An 18,446-nucleotide genomic window follows, 5' to 3' on the forward strand; every position below is an offset into this window, starting at 1 on the left:
TTAAACTAGGAATTGTCCCTCACTGAATATATCCATTTACAGTCAGAAAACCTTTAAGGTACTAAGAGGGATGGGTTATAAACTCATATGGGATTATAGAACTCATAATAGTACTATAAAAGAAAACAAAGACAACACACTATGAATTTTCATGGAGTACTGAAATTTCCAAGAGTTTTTTTCAAGAAACTATTTTTTTTTTTTTTTAATATTGAGTCCAACCCAGGTCCTTGTGCATAGTAGGAAAGAGATCAACCACTGAGCTACATACCCAGCCCCACATATTGGGATTTCTGAAAGTACAGTGGTATATAGTTTTAAAATAAAAATTATGATGACATATACTGCCACAAACCTCTCCCCCCACAAACCCTAACTCAATAAATATTTAATGTTGAGCTGGATACAATGGCACACACCTGTAAGCTTAATGGTTCAGGAGGATAAGGTAGGAAGATCAAAAGTTCAAGGACAATTTCATCAATTAAGTGAGGCCTAAGCAACTTAGTCAGACCCTGTCTCAAATTAAAAAAAATTTAAAGGGCTGGAGATGTGGCTCAGTGGTTAAGCACTCCTAGTTCAATCACTGATACCAATAAATAAACAAATAAATAATACTGAGATCATGTACTTATGACTTAATGCACTTACTTTATTATAATCAAGTTCGTAATTTAAAAATAGCTTAATAGGTAAGCAATATTTGAATATCACCTTTTAATTTTGATAACATTGTTATATAAATGTCTTATTTACTGTTCAATAAACTCCACTTTCATTCACACTTAAAGTAAATCTATCAAGTGAATCATACCTTATCTTCAAAGTATACACAACAAAATTCTTTAGCTTAACCACTGCACTGTTGGATATACCATGTAATAACTTAACACAATTTTGTTACTCTTACCTATAGTTCTGCTAAGCTTCAAAGTGTATTCAATTGACAATCATAAAAATTGAAAATGGGGGTATGGAGTAATTTGCAAATACTATAGGAATGCAGACTGACCGTTCTTTTAGAGAAAAATTTGGCAATTAACAAAATTTTATATGTACAGTTTAACCCTGCAGATTCATCCAACAGAAATACCAATACAGTGCCGGGCATGGTGGTGCATGCCTGTAATCCCAGCAGCTTGGGAGACTGAGACAGGAGGATGGCGAGTTCAAAGCCAGCTTCAGCAAAAAATGAGGCATTAAGCAACTCAATGAGACCTGTTTCTAAATAAAATACAAAACAGGGCTGGGGATGTGGCTCAGTGGTTGAATGCCCCTGAGTTCAATCCCTGGTACCCCATCCCCCAATAAAAAAGAAAACCAATACAGGTGAAATGAGATATAAACAGGTAAATGAAACATTGTTGGAAACAGTGACAAATAAACCTGTAAATAAAGTTCACACAGCAGGCCTAAGATTTCCGTCCTTAGAAGGCCTTAGATTTCCGTCGACTTCCAAGGCTGGCCCTTGACTAGCATCTGGGATGTTGGCTGGTGAAATTGTTCCATACTCTTACATGCAGCTTTCCTTAAAAATCTAAACCCAGAGACTGAGGTTGTGGCTCAGTGATAGAGCACTTGCCTCACACGTGAGGCACTGAGTTCCGAGACTCAGCACCACATTTAAAAAAATAAACAAGTAAATAAAGGTATTGTGTCCACCTACAGCTAAAAATATTCTTTAAAAAAAAAAAAAAAAAAATATATATATATATATATAAAAACCTGGATATACACTATCATGGAAATGACGAGGCAACAATATAAGCAAAGCCACCTAGTATTAGGACTCAATAGTCTTAAACTTTCCTTACTGTTTAAGACATTTTTTAGTTTTACTACTTAAGAGTCAAAAGCACTCCTCTGGATTTCCATTTCTGTTGGCTTATATAAAAAGATAAGAAATTATAGGACTCAACTCTAGGTTTATATCCAACACATTACTTACTAACTTCATAAATGTGAGCAAAGCACATCCCATCCTAAAGTTTCTTTGTTGTACAAGTGAAATGACATCCTGTATTTTATAAGTACTACTGTAAAAGAGATTGCAACTCAGTGCATTAGCTGGACAATACTGGTAAATGACAAGAATGGGAGCCTAACTAGGAAAGGATATATTCCATGTTTGTGTAATTATATCAAAATGGATGTACATTTAAAAAATATTTATGATCAGACAAGTTCTAGCAAATAACCAGGTATAAAGTGCCCAATAGTACAACCACACTGGATGTTCCAATCTTAAGAATCCCAGAAGCTCTGCCCATGTCCAGATCATGAAAACAGCCCCAACTATTACCAGACACATCTGATGTCAGTTAAGGGAAACACCTGCTTTTAGTAACTAATATGATAACATAAATTTTTTGATTATTTTTTTTAAAGAAGAGAGAGAGAGAGAGAGAGAGAGAGAGAGAGAGAGAGAGAGAATTTTTTAATATTTATTTTTTAGTTTTCAGAGGACACAACATCTTTGTTTGTATGTGGTGCTGAGGATCGAACCCAGGCCACATGCATGCCAGGCAAGTGCTCTATCGCTTGAGCCACATCCCCAGCCCCAATAGCATGAACTTTAATAATAAACACAAGTTTTATTAGGGTCAGCATTAGTATGTTAATGCAAAAAGATTATATAATATAAGATATACATTTTCACTCCACAGAACACTCACAGATTTGGATTTATTCTTCAACCAAGACTTTAATTCCTAACTTACAATGTGGAAAACATGAAGCATAATCAACAGAAGTCAGGTTGAACCAATCACATGGTATGGAAATGATCTGCTACTGGCAGCAATCAAATATCATAGCTCAAGCAATCTCTATTTAAATGTCTGCAATAAGAAATTAAGAGTGGTCCATTCATGAAGCTATAGAAACATTTTCTGTGATTACCAAATATTCTGTACCAGAGATACATTCTGAACTTTATATGACTCCTAAAGGTTTTATTAGAAATAATACTTAAGTATTATGATTAAATAGTTTATTGACTACTCTTTATATCTATATGGACACAAATGTACATATATACCACATATACACAAACATAGATGAATGCATACACGTATTTATTAGACTAAGGAGGGCTTTAAAACAAGCACTAAAGAATATGTAATTAGGTCTGTAATCCCAGCAATTTGGGAGGCTGAGACAGGAAGATTGAGAGTTCAAAGCCAGCTTCAGTAAATTAGCAAGGAACTTAGTAACTCAGTGAGACCCACCTCTAAATAAAATATTTAAAAAGCTTGGGGATGTGGCTCAGTTGTTCAGCCCCCTGGATTCAATAATCTCCAGTACACCCCAACCAAAAAAAATTAATTGTAGAATTAGAAAATGAGTTGTGAACTTAAGTTATTAAATCACATAAGCTATTGAGCTTCATATTTTATACTGAACTTCATAAGTGTTGTGTTAAAAATAAAGCAAATAAGGCAAAATTTTTATTGAACTTAACCATACAATAGAAAAACTAGTAAATATACATCACATACAAATCTATTACCATATAATAGATACAAAATTCACTTATATGTAATAAATATTCATATTCCAATAAAAAATTCAAATAAGTTAATATTATCAGAATTGTGAGACAGTAGGCTATCACAAAAAGTTATAGGAAATGGCAATAATCTGCAAATAACAGGATTATTTCTATTATATTCTAAATGCAAGTTTTATCTCTACTTATATAGATTTTATAACAGAACATTAAAAATTAAATTTCAAAGTAAATTCCTAGTCCAACTCTTAAACTGTGATAAGATATTCCCATTTCAAAGGAATTACTGCTTCCCAGAAGAATTATTTTCAATACTGGTAGTCTTCCTGTTCACAAAATATAAACCTTTTCTTCTGTCAGAAAGCTCAAAATGTAAAACTTTACATCAGGCTCTTCATTCAGTGTTTTCTTTTCCTCTTGGGTACAGTGAACTCTAAAGACATAAAGTTAAGAAGTTAGTCAGTTCTAAAGAAAAAAACTGACACTTAAATGATAGTAATTAATAATATACACTTAAACTATATGGCCATTTAACTGGTAGAATGCAAGAATGCCCTCACAGCAGAGATGCAAAAATCTGAAGTCTGACATGCACATGAATTTTCTTCTTCAAAGTAATACTGCAGTTTAAAACTCACTGACTCCATTGAGACAGTAATATCTCAATCTCATTGAGATGCCAATCTATTGAGATAATGGATCTTAGTCATCCTAAATGCTACTTAATATTTAGTAGGTTACTTTGAAGATGTTTCATAGAGGTTTGCCCTCCCTATAATTAGCGTTGACCTAGGGTGCCATATTTGAAACATGTCTAGGCCAATGCTATGAGGGATTAAATGTCTAAGGCTTAAATTTCATTTCAATTACACCTGAAAATATAACCCAAAACACTAGCATCATACGTCTTTCTGGCTACTATAGCAGACGTCATAATCAATAGCTTTAAAGTATCACCCATCTTTAATAGAAGACAGAAAAACATGAAAATTAGGAAAGACTGTGTATTCCACCAAGGAAAAACACAAAAGGAATGGCAGGGAAAGGAAAAAAAATTAGGACAAAAAAGAAACAGTTTCCTAGAAGAGAGTGGAACGAGGATGAAAAGTACAGCAAGCCAAGAAAACTCTGTCCAGATGACAGAGCAGAGGTCTGGCACAGTTTTCTCTAACAAGATGAAACTGATGGATCCTAACAGATATCTGTGTTCATTCATTTACTATATTTCAAAGTGTCATATTAATGGAATGATTAATACTGAAATTCCTCAAGAGCCAAGACAGAAGAATCACAAGAACACACAGCCAACTGTCATGTTTTCCAAGAATTCTAAACCTTGATGATCTGTGAGCATATTTCCTTCATTAGTTTGACAAAATTTCATCTGTACCTGTTTCACTAAAATCTTCTGTCTCCTCTTCCTCTTCTGTAATTACAGGCATACTCAGACTTAAAGACTTTTCTTCCTTATGTACATTCTTCACATTACCTGTAAACATTTAGAAATATTTGGAAAAATGATTTTATATGAAAACAAAGAACATTAATCTGTAAGAAAATTGTACACAAATAATGTTATTCCAGGAACATAAATACTAGAATGGTTTCAGTTTTGGTCTGAACCCAAAACTGAAATTATAATGGTAAACAGAAATATGCATTCTAGAATACATATTTTTTAAAGAATGACCATATCCATATATATGCTTTAAAAATAGTCTATAATTCTTCCACTAAAGAGAACAGAGAAAAAGAGAAGAAACAAAATTAGCCAAAAACAGATGACTCATTTGATCTTTATCACAAACAAACATGTGCACGCATCAAAGAATTACCACATAGGTCACGTGGTAATTCTTTGATGTGTGCATCCATTTTTTGATGGGTCACATCAATTTTATTTAATTTGTTAATCACAAATTAATGTTAAAGTTGAACAGCCTTCTGTTGTTAGTTTTGCAGGTTGTGTGTGTTCAAGACTGAACCCAAGGCCTTGTGCACAATGAGCATGCATTCTACCACTGAGCTACATCCCCAGCTAGCCTTATTTATTTATTTTTGGTGGTGCTGGGGACTGAACCCAGGGCCTTGTGCATGCAAGACCAGCACTCTACCAACTGAGCTATATCCTCAGCCCCTAGCCTTATTTTTGAAGACACATTTTCTTCTTCCAATACATATGTTCTGCAAGATATATTTCTCCAGTCATAATTTACCATTGACTTTCCATTTTTTTTAAAAAAACTAGATATTTTCTACATAAACTTTTGTGCTTAAAGATTTTAACAGCCTAATTAATCAAATACTACTGTCATATCAGGTGCCATTTAACACCCAATTTTCATGTCTCTGAAGCAACCCCCAAACACATTTTTGCCAGTTGTTTTCCACAAAACCTGGACCACTTCATACATTGTTTATTAATCCATTTCGTCACAGTCTGCAGTGTCCCACTAGAATGTAAGTACCACAGGATAGATTCTGTTTTGCTTACATGATGTATTTATTATTGATGTTTGCCCAATATCACGGCATATGGAAGTACCTGGCATAGTAGGGCCTCAATAAACATTTACTGAATGAGTAAATAAGGATACAGTATGATATTTCATACTACAGATATGTTAATACCTGTTAATCCAGGAGGCAAGAAATTTAGAAACATGAGTTTAAGCTTTCCACTCTGACGCATATAAAAAGGGCTGGGTTTTAGGTTTTTTTCTAATTTTTTTTTTTTTTTAGTTGTAGGTAAACACAAAGTATCTTTATTTATTTTTATGTGGTGCTGAGGATTAAACCCAGGACCTCACACATGTGAGGCAGGCGCTTTACCACTGAGCTACAGCCCCAGCCCAGGGCTGGGATTTTAATGGGGTATAGATTTTGTGAAATGGAGACTGCTCCAAGGTAAAGTTGAGTAACCTATAGTAATATGCTTCCATTTTGTTTTTGTTTTGTACTGGGGATGGAATCCAGGGGCTCTCTGTCATTGAGCTACATCCCTAGCCCTTTTGTTTTTTATTTTGAGACAGGGTCACACTTAAGACTCCACTTAAGACCATAGGTTGCTTAAACTGCTGAGGCTGGCCTTGAACTTTCAATCCTCCTGCCTCAGCCACCCAAGTTGCTGGGATTACAGATATGCACCAACACACAGAGCTAATATGCTTCCATTTTAAAACATGATTCAAACTTAATGAAATCTCAATTTATCACTAAGTCATTAAAATAGGATTTACCCTTTATTTGAAAGTACTAAGTATTGGGGGGTTTTTGTTGTTTGTTTGTTTTGTGGTGCTAGGGATTGAAACCAAGGCCTTGTGCATACGAGTCAAGCACTCTACTAACTGAGCTATAATTTCAGCCCTGCAAGTATTAAGTATTATACAAAATGACTTTTTATTTGGTCATTAAGCTGACAGATAAATTTCTAGGAAACCTCTTTCCACAGCTTATATCTTTTTTTTAAGAATTTGAACCCATAAATTTTTTCAGTTGTTCACAAAACAATAATTAGTACTACCTGCCCAAAATTACTAATATTGTTCTTCACAATCTTTTAGCCATCTTCATTTATATTGTCAATGTTTTTAAAAATCCATATTTACCTAAAAGAATCTATCCAACAATGTCAAGGGAAGGATTTCAAGTTAAAAATGACAGCTGAGAAGCAAAGCATCACCTTGTCAGTGGAGGATTAATAAGGTTTTAGAGATCTATCTCTGTTAAATCAATCAGTGTTCTCTAAAAAACTCATAACAAATACAGTGTTTTACCTACCTAGAGGGCAGCCAGAAACCAAGAATCATACAAAACTTCAGGATGTTTACCTCAAGGTTCACCTACTCACAAGTGTATTCCTCAGACCTTTACTTAGAACTCATTACATTTATTGGATTAAAACTGAAATGAATGGTTAACCAGTTTCCTAGGCCATTAAAAGTATAGAGGCAGCAAAAAATTGCTTTATGGCTGCACACTGAGAATAAAAAGAGACCCAGTTATAGTATAGGTCACAGAAAACCATTTAATAAAAATAAGGCCTAAGTATGAAATACTGCAGCATTAAGCCATTTAGTATAAAATACATTGCCCCACATAGTTAAAATACTTCTTGATAGAATTACTGTATTATAAAACTCAGAAAAATAATATGTTCATGATAATAACCACAAACCATCAGGAGAAATTAAATTATGTTCAGGACATAGTGACCTAGAAATGAGAGCATAAAATACATTTTTGATTATTTTCCTACATACGAAAATGATAAATGAACCCTAGGAAACAAGAAATATCAAAAGAAAACAATATATTTTACAAAGGTATCAAAAATAACTTTTTAAAGTAATTAAAATTTTTTAAAATATTTTTTAAGTTGTAGACGAACACAATATCTTTATTTTTGTTTGTTTGTTTTTAGTGGTGGAGAAACCGAACCCAGGGCCTCATACATGCGAGGCAAGCGCTCTACCTTTGAGCTACAACCCTAGCTCTTAAAATTTTTAAAGTAACTTTTGACATTTAAATTATTAACCTCCAGTATCCACAAAACTAATTCCCCAGAAAGTGTCAGATAGATAGTTTTATACCATGATCAAAGCTACTCTCTGTGGAATGCAACCATCAGTTATAGATCAAATGGCTATTGGACATGCAGCTAGAATACAACTAAGAATGAACTTAATTTAAGAGAATGTCTAATTTGAGTTGCAGATCCACATATTCAATTACCTGAGAGGTAGCACAATTAACAACTCAGGTCTGGATTCAGGTAGACTCATACAAGTCTCGGTTTTGCTAGTTATTAGCCGTGTGACCCTGAACCTGTGAGAAAAATGTTAGTAGGGGGCAAGAGTTACATAATCACGGTTGTCATCATCTTTACCATCCTATCATTACTATTACTGATGTCCTCAGACAACACACATGTTACATTCTAGGAATGATGAACAAGTACAATTGAAACTGAAATAATACAAATAAATTCAATCAATATAGTAGGCACCTATTTATGTGCCAGACAGCTATTACAGGAACCAAATCTGGCAAGACAGCCTGAGGCAAATTCTCCTCAAAATGAAATGCTCATCATACTATCCATGTTTCTCCAACTTTCTCCCAACTGCTTAGGCATGCAGCATTCTTGTCTCATCCCTTTCCTTCAGCCCTCATGTTTGCTCTAACAGCTATTAGCCTCTCTGCAAATTCCTACAACCACCTGGTTAGATAGTCATTATTCCCAAACCTGAACTATTATGTCAGCCTTCTACACATTCCTTTTTTCAGCCTGTTATCTCCTACCTACCATACTACTCCCAGATTGATCTTTTTTAAGGAAAACCCCTTCTGGCTCCACTTTCTTTCAAAAGTTTTAGAAGACCCTTCAGCTACAAAATTAATTTTAAACTTCTTCATTGCACACTTAAGGCCAAGTCACAATACAATCCAACACATTTTTCCAGCATTATTAATAGTGAAGACATCTTTTTTATCCAACCAAAATGAAACCCTCACTCTATGTCCCAGGTGCTTTGTCTTTTTTTTTTCATGCTGATCCCTCTGCTTGTCTTAATCTATGCACTTTCTCTACCTTTTTAATAACTGTGAAGTACTCCTATATAGGATTGACAATAATTTTATCTACCCAAATTTTTAAATATTATACATTTGAGTTGTTTATAGTCTTTGCCATTTCAAATAATCCTACAATGAATGTCTTTATGCATTTGCCATTTGAACAGAATGAATTCCTAGAAATTGAATTTCTTAGTTAAATGGCATGCACAATGACAGATGATTTCAAATTGCTGTCTTAAAAGGATGTGCCAATTTACTCTCCCACTTAAATTCAGTAATTTTTATGTCCTCACACCTTCATTATCATGGGTATTCAGTTATCTTAAATCTTTGCTGACCTATCAAATAATATCAAAATCATGTTTTAATTTATACTTCAATGATTAACAAAATTAAATATCTGTGTTAGTCAGCTTTGTGTCATTATGACTAAAATACCTGACAAGAATAACTTAGAGGAGGGAAAGTTTATTTTAGCTCACAGTTCCAGAGGTTTAGTTTATGGTCAGCCTAGTCCAGCTCCAGGCCCAATGTGAAACAGAATATCAAGGGAGAAGTGGGTGTGGTAGAGGAGCACTGCTCCATTCATGGCAACAAGGAAGCCGAAAAAGGAGAGGTAGGAAGGAGCTGCGGGGAGGATGAACTCTTCCAGGGCAAATCCCCACTGACCTACCTCTTCTAGCCATGCCCCACCTACCTACAGTCACCACCCACTAGTCCATCCAAACTAGGATAGACTGACTATATCACAGTTCTCACAATCTAATTATTTTACCTCTGAATATTCCTGTATTAACACAGGAGCTTTTTGGAGGACATGTCATATGCAAACAATAACACTCTTCATGTATACAATTACATTTCATTTTGTTTCTGAATTGCCTATTCATGTCCTAAGCCCATTTTTCTACCGGGTCTTATTCTTATCAATTTCTAAGAGCTCTTCTAAAATTAGAAATTTTATTTATTTTTTAAATTTTTATATTTTTAGTTGTAGATAAACACAATATCTTTATTTATTTATTTTTATGTGGTGCTGAGGATCGAACCCAGTGCCTCACACATGTGAGGTAAGCACTCAACCCCTAGCCCCTAAAATTAGAAAATTAAAATTATCAAACATGCTGCAAATAGTTTTAAATATCTTTTGCTTTTTATGGAATATAAAGCTCTTCTTTTTGAAATAACTCTGAAATCAAAAACAGATTTTCCACTGGGTATGATAATGCATATCTATAATCTCTGATGTTCTGTTTCACATTGAGCCTAGAGCTGGACTAGGCTGACCATAAACTAATGCATATCTATAATCTCGGCTACTTGGGAGGCTGAAGCAAGAGGGTCACAAGCTCAAGGCCAGGCTGGGCAACTTAGCCAGACCTACTTAAAAATAAATTTAAAAGGACTGAGAGGTAGCTTAATGGTAGAGTACTTGCCCAGCACGAGCAAGGTATGGGTTTAAAAAAAAAATTTTTTTTCTACTTTAAAGAGAAACTTTGACACATTTAGATCTTTATCCAGGTATTTACCTTTCCTTTTCTTCAGAGTTTTTACAAGAGCTACAAAGCATATTAGCTGGAATACGTAAGCTACAATCAAACATCTGAATTCAGGTCACATTTAATTATACTTTCATTCTTTCTCATGGGTTAAATTCTTGCTGACACCCTAAATAAATTCAATTAAAAATTTTCAGATGTGTTACAGAATCTATATGTATGCTAATTTCAGAGTTTATAAAACCATGTTTTCAGTAACTACATTAAGCAATAAAATATGGTTAGCTGGTAAAGTAACTGATATTTCATAGATTATACCTGTCAAAGGAACTTTCATTTAAATTTCTTTCCCATCTTGCACTTGTTCCTCAGCAACAGAAAAAAAAAAAAAAGTTTTTCAGGTGTTTAAGAAGCAATTTGGGGCTGGGGATGTGGCTCAAGCGGTAGCGCGCTCGCCTGCCATGCGTGCGGCCCGGGTTTGATCCTCAGCACCACGTACAAACAGAGATGTTGTGTCCGCCGAATACTAAAAAATAAATATTAAAAAATTCTCTCTCTCTCTCTCTCTCTCCCTCTCTCATTCTCTCTTTAAAAAAAAAAAAAAAAAGAAGCAATTTGATAAGCAGCTCACATCCCTGCTGTGCTTGTACTAAGGTTCACTGCTAGTAAAAAGTGCTTATGCAGGTTTTTAAACCTAAGTATCTTTGATTTTAGGAAAAAAAAATGTTAATATACAAGAAATTCATTTTTCAAAATATAATAAAAAAAATTTTCCTTGCCTCTGGGTTTGTTTTGTTTGTTGGTCCAGGTTTATTAAAGTATCAACGTACAATATATTTCATGATTTTAACATACAGATGTAGGAGTTTAGATAACTGTAATTGTGCAACCACTACATCCATCAAAGTACAGAACACTTCCATCATTCCAACAAATTCCCTTGTGACCTATTTCCCTAGTCCCTAGCAACCACTGACCTATTTTCTGTCTTTATAGATTTACCTTTTCCAGACTGTCATACAAATAGAATTATAGAATATGTACTCTTTTGACTGGCTTCTTTCACTTAACAAATGCATACAACACTCATCCATATTGTTAAAAACAATAGTAGTCCTTGTGCTGCTGAGTAGTATTTCATTGTATAGATGGACATACCACAGTTTATTCAACTCCTAGCAGAAGGGTATTTAACCTACTTGCAGTTTTTGCCATTATGAATAAAGCCAAAGTAAACTTTTGTGAACACATTTTTGTGCAAACAAAAACATTCATTTCAACTGGGTAAATACTAAGGGATGGGTAAATATGTTTAACTTTATTAAAAATTGGCAGTTTTCTAAAGCAACTATACCATTCTGGATTCTTACAAGAATTGTGCGAAGATTCCACTTGTTTGGAACCCTCCCCAGCTATTATGATTGCTTTATGTTTTGTTTTGTAGGAATGTCATTGTGGTTTTAGTTTACATTTCCCTACTAACTAAAGATGTGGAGCATCTTTTCATGTGCTTATATGCCATACACATAAATTTTCTTTAATGAAATATTTTACAAATTTAAGTGGATAGTTATTTATTATTGAGTTTGAGAGTTCTTTATGCATTCTGGATGTAAGACTTAGGGCTGTATTTTGCAAATATCTTCTTCCAGTGACTTGCCTCTTCATTTTCTTAATGACTTATAAAGACAAGAATTTTAATTTTGAGGAAGTTATCAATATTTTCTCTTATGCCTTGTGGGTTTGTTGAGTGTGTGTTACTGGGGAATTAAACCCAGGGCCTCACATATGCTAGGCAAGTGCTCTGAGCTACATCCCCAGACCTTTTGAGACAGGATCTGGCTAAGTTGCCCAGGCTGGCCTCAAACTTGCAATCCTTCTGCCTCAGTCTCCCAGTAGCTGGGATTACAAGAATGCAACGCCATGCCCAGTTATGCCTTGTTTTTCATGTCAAATATAAAAAAACTCTTTGTCTAATCTGAGAACACAAACTTTTTTTTCTCCTATATTTTCTTCCACAAGTTATGTAATTTTGACTTTTACATTTAGGTCTATGATCCATTTTGAATTACTTTTTATATATGAGACGAGTCAAGGACTTTTTTTGGATATAGGTATAAACTATTCTATACCTCTGTTCCACTGACCTATGTGCATATATTTGTCTCAGAGGTAGTATACTATCTCACTTTCCAAAGACTTACAGTTATTTTTCAAACTGTTTTGACTGCTCTAATTCCTCTTCATTATAATATATAATTAAAAATCAGCTTGTTAATTTATACAAAATAACTATTGGAATTTTTCATAGGGATTTTATTGACTGTACAGAAAAACTGAGGATTAGCTCACATCCTAATATTGTGTCTGCAATTCATAAAGACCACAAATGTCTCCATTCAATTTAGGTCTTCTTTAATTTCATTCATCAATAATTTTGTAGTTTTCAGCATACATATTCTACACATATTTTATCACCTATATACCAAAGTAATTTGTATTTCAGATGCTATTACACTTTTTTCAAAAAATTTCAATTTTTAATGATACATTTGTTATCACAGAGAAATATTAACAAGGTTACCTTATAACCTTGCTAAATTCAATTATTCAGGGTTAGGGGTATAGCTTAGTGTTAGAACCCTTGTTTCACATGCACAAGGCCCTAGGTTCAGGCCCTAGGTTCAAGCCCCAGCACTGAAAAAATAATTAATTCACTGATTATTAGTTCTTATAGCTATTTTATAGATTTTAGGGTTTTCTATGGAAAAGTTAATTTTATTTGAAAACAAGCATAGTATTTCTTCCTTTCCAATCTGAATGGCCATAATTTTTTGTTTCTTACCTTACTACACTGGTTAGGACTTCCAGCATAATGTTTAATAGCAATACTAAAAGCAGGCATCCTTGCTTATTCTAAGAATTTTGGGGGAAAACCATTGTTTTACCAATAAGTATGATGTTATTAGCCAGAGGTTTTCAAAGAAGTCCTTAATCAGACCAAGTAAGTGTTCTTCTAGTTCTAATTCGCTCAGGGTTATCTTGTGTACGTGCTGGATTTTATCAAATATTTTGTCTACATCTCTTGAGAGGATTATATTATCGTATTTTATTTGGCTAGTGATGAATTACATTGGTTTGTATCAAACCAACCTTATATTCCTGGGATAAATGCTAGTTGCTCATAATATCATTGACCTTTTAATATATTATTGGATTCAACTTGCTAATATTTTTTCAGGACTTTTTTTTTATAGGTATGCTCATGAAGGATATTAATTTGTCTTTAGTTTTCTTGTAATGTTATTAAGCTGGAAAGTAGTCCTGCTTCTATTTTCTAAAAGGACTGATATTTTTCTTTCTTAAATACTTGCTAAAATGCCCAGTACAGCCATCTAGGAGTTTAATTTCTTTAGTAGACATAGGACTATTCAGATTTTCTGTTTCTTCTTATGTTAATTTTGGAAACAATTTTTCCATTTTATTTAGCTATCTAACTTACTGGAATAAAATTCAAAATTTTTTCTTATTAACCTTTCATCTCTCTAAGGTTTGCAGTGGTATCCCAAAATATTTTTTGTTCCTTTTTTTTCCCCCCAGCAAATTCTCTTTGCAAATTTTTTAGACATAAAATCATTCATTTGCATATCATGGAAAATTTGTAGCTTCTTTGATTCCATATTTGTTAAGGTTTGGATGTGAGGTGTCTCCCAAAAGCTCATATGTGAGATAATGCAAGAAGGTTCAGAGGAGAAATGACTGGGCTGTGAGAGTCTTAACCCAATCAGTGAATTAATCCCCTGACAGAATTTAACCCGGTGGTAACTGGAGTGGTAGGGTGTGGCTGGAGGAGGTGAGAATTAGGGCAAGGCTTTGGGGTATATATTTGTATCTGACAAGTAGAGTCTCTACTTTCTGATCACCATGTAAGCTGCTTCCCTCCACCATACTCTTACGCCACAATGCCCTGCCTCACCGAGTCCCAAGGAATGGAGCTGGCTATCTATGGACTGAGACCCTTGAAACCACGAGCCCCCAAATAAACCTTTCCTCCTCTCCAGTTGTTCTGATCAGATCTTTTAGTCACAGCAGTGAAACAGCTGACTGAAAAAATACCTTCTTTCACTCTCCTGTCTAATTAAATTGACTAGCTCTTTAAAAGCAATTGCAGATAAAACTAATACATGTTTACTAGTAAACATGAAGTGGCTTATAGTTTATCACACAAACACAAGTGTGCATATGCATGCGCACACAAACACACACTTCAAAAATTAAATAAGTGGGGCTGGGGTTATGGCTCAGTGGTAGAGTGCTTGCCTAGCATGTGTGAGGCACTGAGGCATTGGGTTCGAGCCTCAGGACCACATGAAAATAAATAAATAAGACACTGTGTCCATCTACAATTTAAAATATTTAAAAAATAAATAACTTTCTAGTTCTTTTATCTATAATAAGAGTTGATGTGCTATGATCCCCAAACCAAATCCAGCCCATCACCTCCTATGTAAATACAGTTTTATTGGAACATGAAATATTCATTTGTTTTTGAATTGTCTGTAGCTATTTTCACATTATAATGGCAGTTGAGCAGTAGTGACAGACTATATGATTTGTTACCAAGCTATAGAAACAGTTTGCTGACCTGCTGATCTAGAGATTTTTTTTGTTTTGTTTTGTTTTAAATCAAAAGTAGATGCTGGATATTATCCATTGTCCTCTTTGATAACTACTAAAATTAATCCACATTTTCCCCTTTAAAATATTTATATAATAAATTATATTAACAGATTCTAATCAATTGCAAGATGTTTGAAGTATCATGGGGAAAGTACACTACAGTAAGTTTTTTGTATCTGAGATCCTTTTCTTTTTTGAATACTAGGGATTGAACTCAGGGGCACTTGACCACTGAGGCATAGCACCAACCCTGTTTTGTATTTTATTTAGAGACAGGGTCTCACTGAGTTGCTTAGCGTATCACTATTGTTGAGGCTGGCTTTGAACTTACAATCCTCCTGCCTCAGCCTACCGAGCAGCTGGGATTACAGGCCTGTGCCACCGTGCCCAGCTCAGATCCTTTTTGATATGTGTAACTCAATAAGTGAATTTGCTCTACATATTCTCCTATGTATTTGCTAGCTTTGTGAAAAATAAAAAATTTTCTTTAGGAATATTTTAATCATTCTAAACAAACAGGGTATAGCCTCTGAATTCTCAGTGTATTTCAAGCAACTATTATAGCACTTAATCATGTCTGAAATACAGCAAAGGTATTTAAACTTTAATTCTCCCTCTACTGTCACATTATAGGAAGAAAAAAAACACATTAAAAGACTGTATATTATCTTCATATACTCCTGAAGTAGCCTGAGGTAGCTAGAAATGTGTTTGATAGCATTAAATATTTACAGTGAGCATTAAATATTTATATACATATTAATATACATTAATATTTCTAATGCTTTCACTTCCTCCCCAAGCCTGTTAATCAACTTTATGTATAATACATTTACTTATACAATTAAAAAAAATCAAACTATTAAATATATTGTTATTTAAGAACCAAACAGCAAAGGTAATTTTACAGATTCAGTATTTCAAAAGAAAAGCAGAGACAGCTTAATTAATATAACCATAGAAAAATAGTTTATGGAACGCATTATCATTAGCTTATTCTACACACAAATTTGATATACACCAAAAAAAAAAAAAATCATTAACAAAGCATGCACTGTATAATTCTTCACTGATTCTAAAACTATCTAGCTATATCACTTTGACAAGCTATTTAATCTATATGGGCCTAAATTCATCATCTATGAAAAATAAATATAACTCCTCAGGTCTCTTCAGCAACGAGATCCCAAGAATCTAAGAGGGGCTAAGGCTGAAGCTCAGCAATGAAGTGCTTGCCCAGCGTGTGTGAAGCACTGGGTTCGAGAGGTCTGCCAACAACTAAAAAATAAAATAAAATAAAAATAAAAAGAATCTAAGAGAATTAATTTATTTTTAATTTTAAATCCCATAATGTTCTCAAACAAGTTTTATCCATCTTAATAAAGAAACACAGGTATAGGGAAATTATGAATAAGACCCATTCTGTCTTGGTGAATCTTGGTAAGACTTAAGAGGTACCTTTGTTTCTGGACGACATCTTCCTTCCTGCTGACTTCAGTGTTCCTCTGGTTTTCTTTTTCTTAGTTGTTTCAGTTTGTACTTGACCAGATGCAGAATCAGAGTCAGAAGAGTCAAGTTTGACTTGACGATGCCGTCTTGACTTGGATGCCTTTAAATTTAGAAATCAAATTAACCACAATGAACTACAAAAATGAATACAACTGACAGATAATTTAGAGGAAAGGAGAAATACGTAAAGACAAGGAAAGATTTATAAGAAAGTAAAGTATTAACTATCACACTGACTTAATAATAAAATTACTTGTGCCATATACATAGTCTTTTACCTTTATCATAATGTTTCCTGCAGATATAATCATCATTTACTCACACTGGATTAAAATACAATTGTTCTGACTACTGGATTGATTAGGAAATGCAGACAGAGAGGCACATACTGTTTTAATTTTCTTTCTTTCTTTTTTTTGGTACACGGGCACTCAACCACTGAGCCACATCCCCAACCCTTTTTTATATATTATTTAGAGACAACATCTTGCTGAGTTACTTAGGATCTCCCTAAATTGCTGAGGCTGGCTTTGAACTCATGATCCTCCTACCTCTGCTTCCCAAGCTACTGGGATTACAGGCATGCGCCGTCACGCCTGGCCTGATCCTATTTCTAATAACCTATTTCTCCTTTATCGTGGGTACCACTATGAGTTTTCAGTGGATCTACTTCATGCCTGGCTCTAGGTGTGGCCTAGAGCTGCCAAAATGAGTTTCACGTCCCCATGGCCACTGTTATTTATTTGTTCAGGAATGGGCATTTGAGCTGTATAATAGATTATGTAATTCTATTTTAGAACTGCTTAACCATTCGAAAGGGAAAATTCCCTTTCTTTTGAACCTGAAGCTGGGCCCATGCAACATTAGAGCTGCCACAAATAGCATTTAGAGACAATGACAGCAATATTCAAGGTCAGAAATGGAGGCTTGGTCCTAACAATATCTTTGTAGTTTTATCAATGAATTCCCTTATTTGCTTAAGCAAAAAAGTTTCAGTTAATTGTATATGCAGTATAGATATTAACAATTCTTAAAAAGCAATCAACTCTTTACCTCAAAGGAGGGGGGGAATCCTACAACCATGCAATGACACACTTAGTAACAATCTATGGAGAATACCATTTAATTATTTAATGATGTAAAAATTTATTTGACAATGTCAGAGAGACATACATTAAACATCAGGTAGCAATAAAATATATATATATGAAAAGAGTTCTGGTTAAAAAGAATTAGAAATAATTAAATTATATTGGCCTTGGTGTCTTCAATTAATAATATTTCATACTCAACTTATTGTGTTGTATCAAATAAATAACATATAACCAATCTAGAGTCCCATTTCATTTTTACTTTATTACCTTTGACTTCTACAATTAGGAAATGATAATACTTTCCCATAAAATAAACACATTTTAGATTCATGAGAAAAATACATGAAATTAAACACATATACTTATCAATACTCCCTCTTGAAACCACACTAAAGTAACAGTAAAAGAATAAAATTGCATAAACTCACAATAACAGAGACAACAGGAAACAATATACATATTAGGGCTGGGGTTATAGTTCAGTGGTGGAGTGCTTGCCTAGCATGTGTGAGGCACTGGGTTCAATCCTCAGTAACACATAAAAATAAAATAAAACTATTAAAAAAAATACAA

The 18,446-nt window shown here is 34.0% G+C and overlaps 1 protein-coding gene across 1 annotated transcript in view; it reads right to left on the reverse strand.

Annotated features, from left to right (window-relative positions):
* Positions 1-631: 631 nt before the first annotated feature.
* Positions 632-18,446, reverse strand: part of Snapc1 (small nuclear RNA activating complex polypeptide 1) — a 29,854-nt gene continuing 12,039 nt past the window's right edge. Inside the window, exons 8-10 of the mRNA XM_076848337.2 lie at positions 16,729-16,879; positions 4,902-5,000; positions 632-3,944 (exon numbers count right to left, since the gene is read on the reverse strand). Coding sequence (XP_076704452.2) covers positions 3,910-3,944; positions 4,902-5,000; positions 16,729-16,879 — 285 coding nt within the window. The 3' untranslated portion in view covers positions 632-3,909. The remainder of the gene's footprint in view (positions 3,945-4,901; positions 5,001-16,728; positions 16,880-18,446) is intronic.

This window comes from Callospermophilus lateralis, chromosome 3 (genome assembly GCF_048772815.1).
Source record: "Callospermophilus lateralis isolate mCalLat2 chromosome 3, mCalLat2.hap1, whole genome shotgun sequence".
NCBI lineage: Eukaryota > Metazoa > Chordata > Mammalia > Rodentia > Sciuridae > Callospermophilus > Callospermophilus lateralis.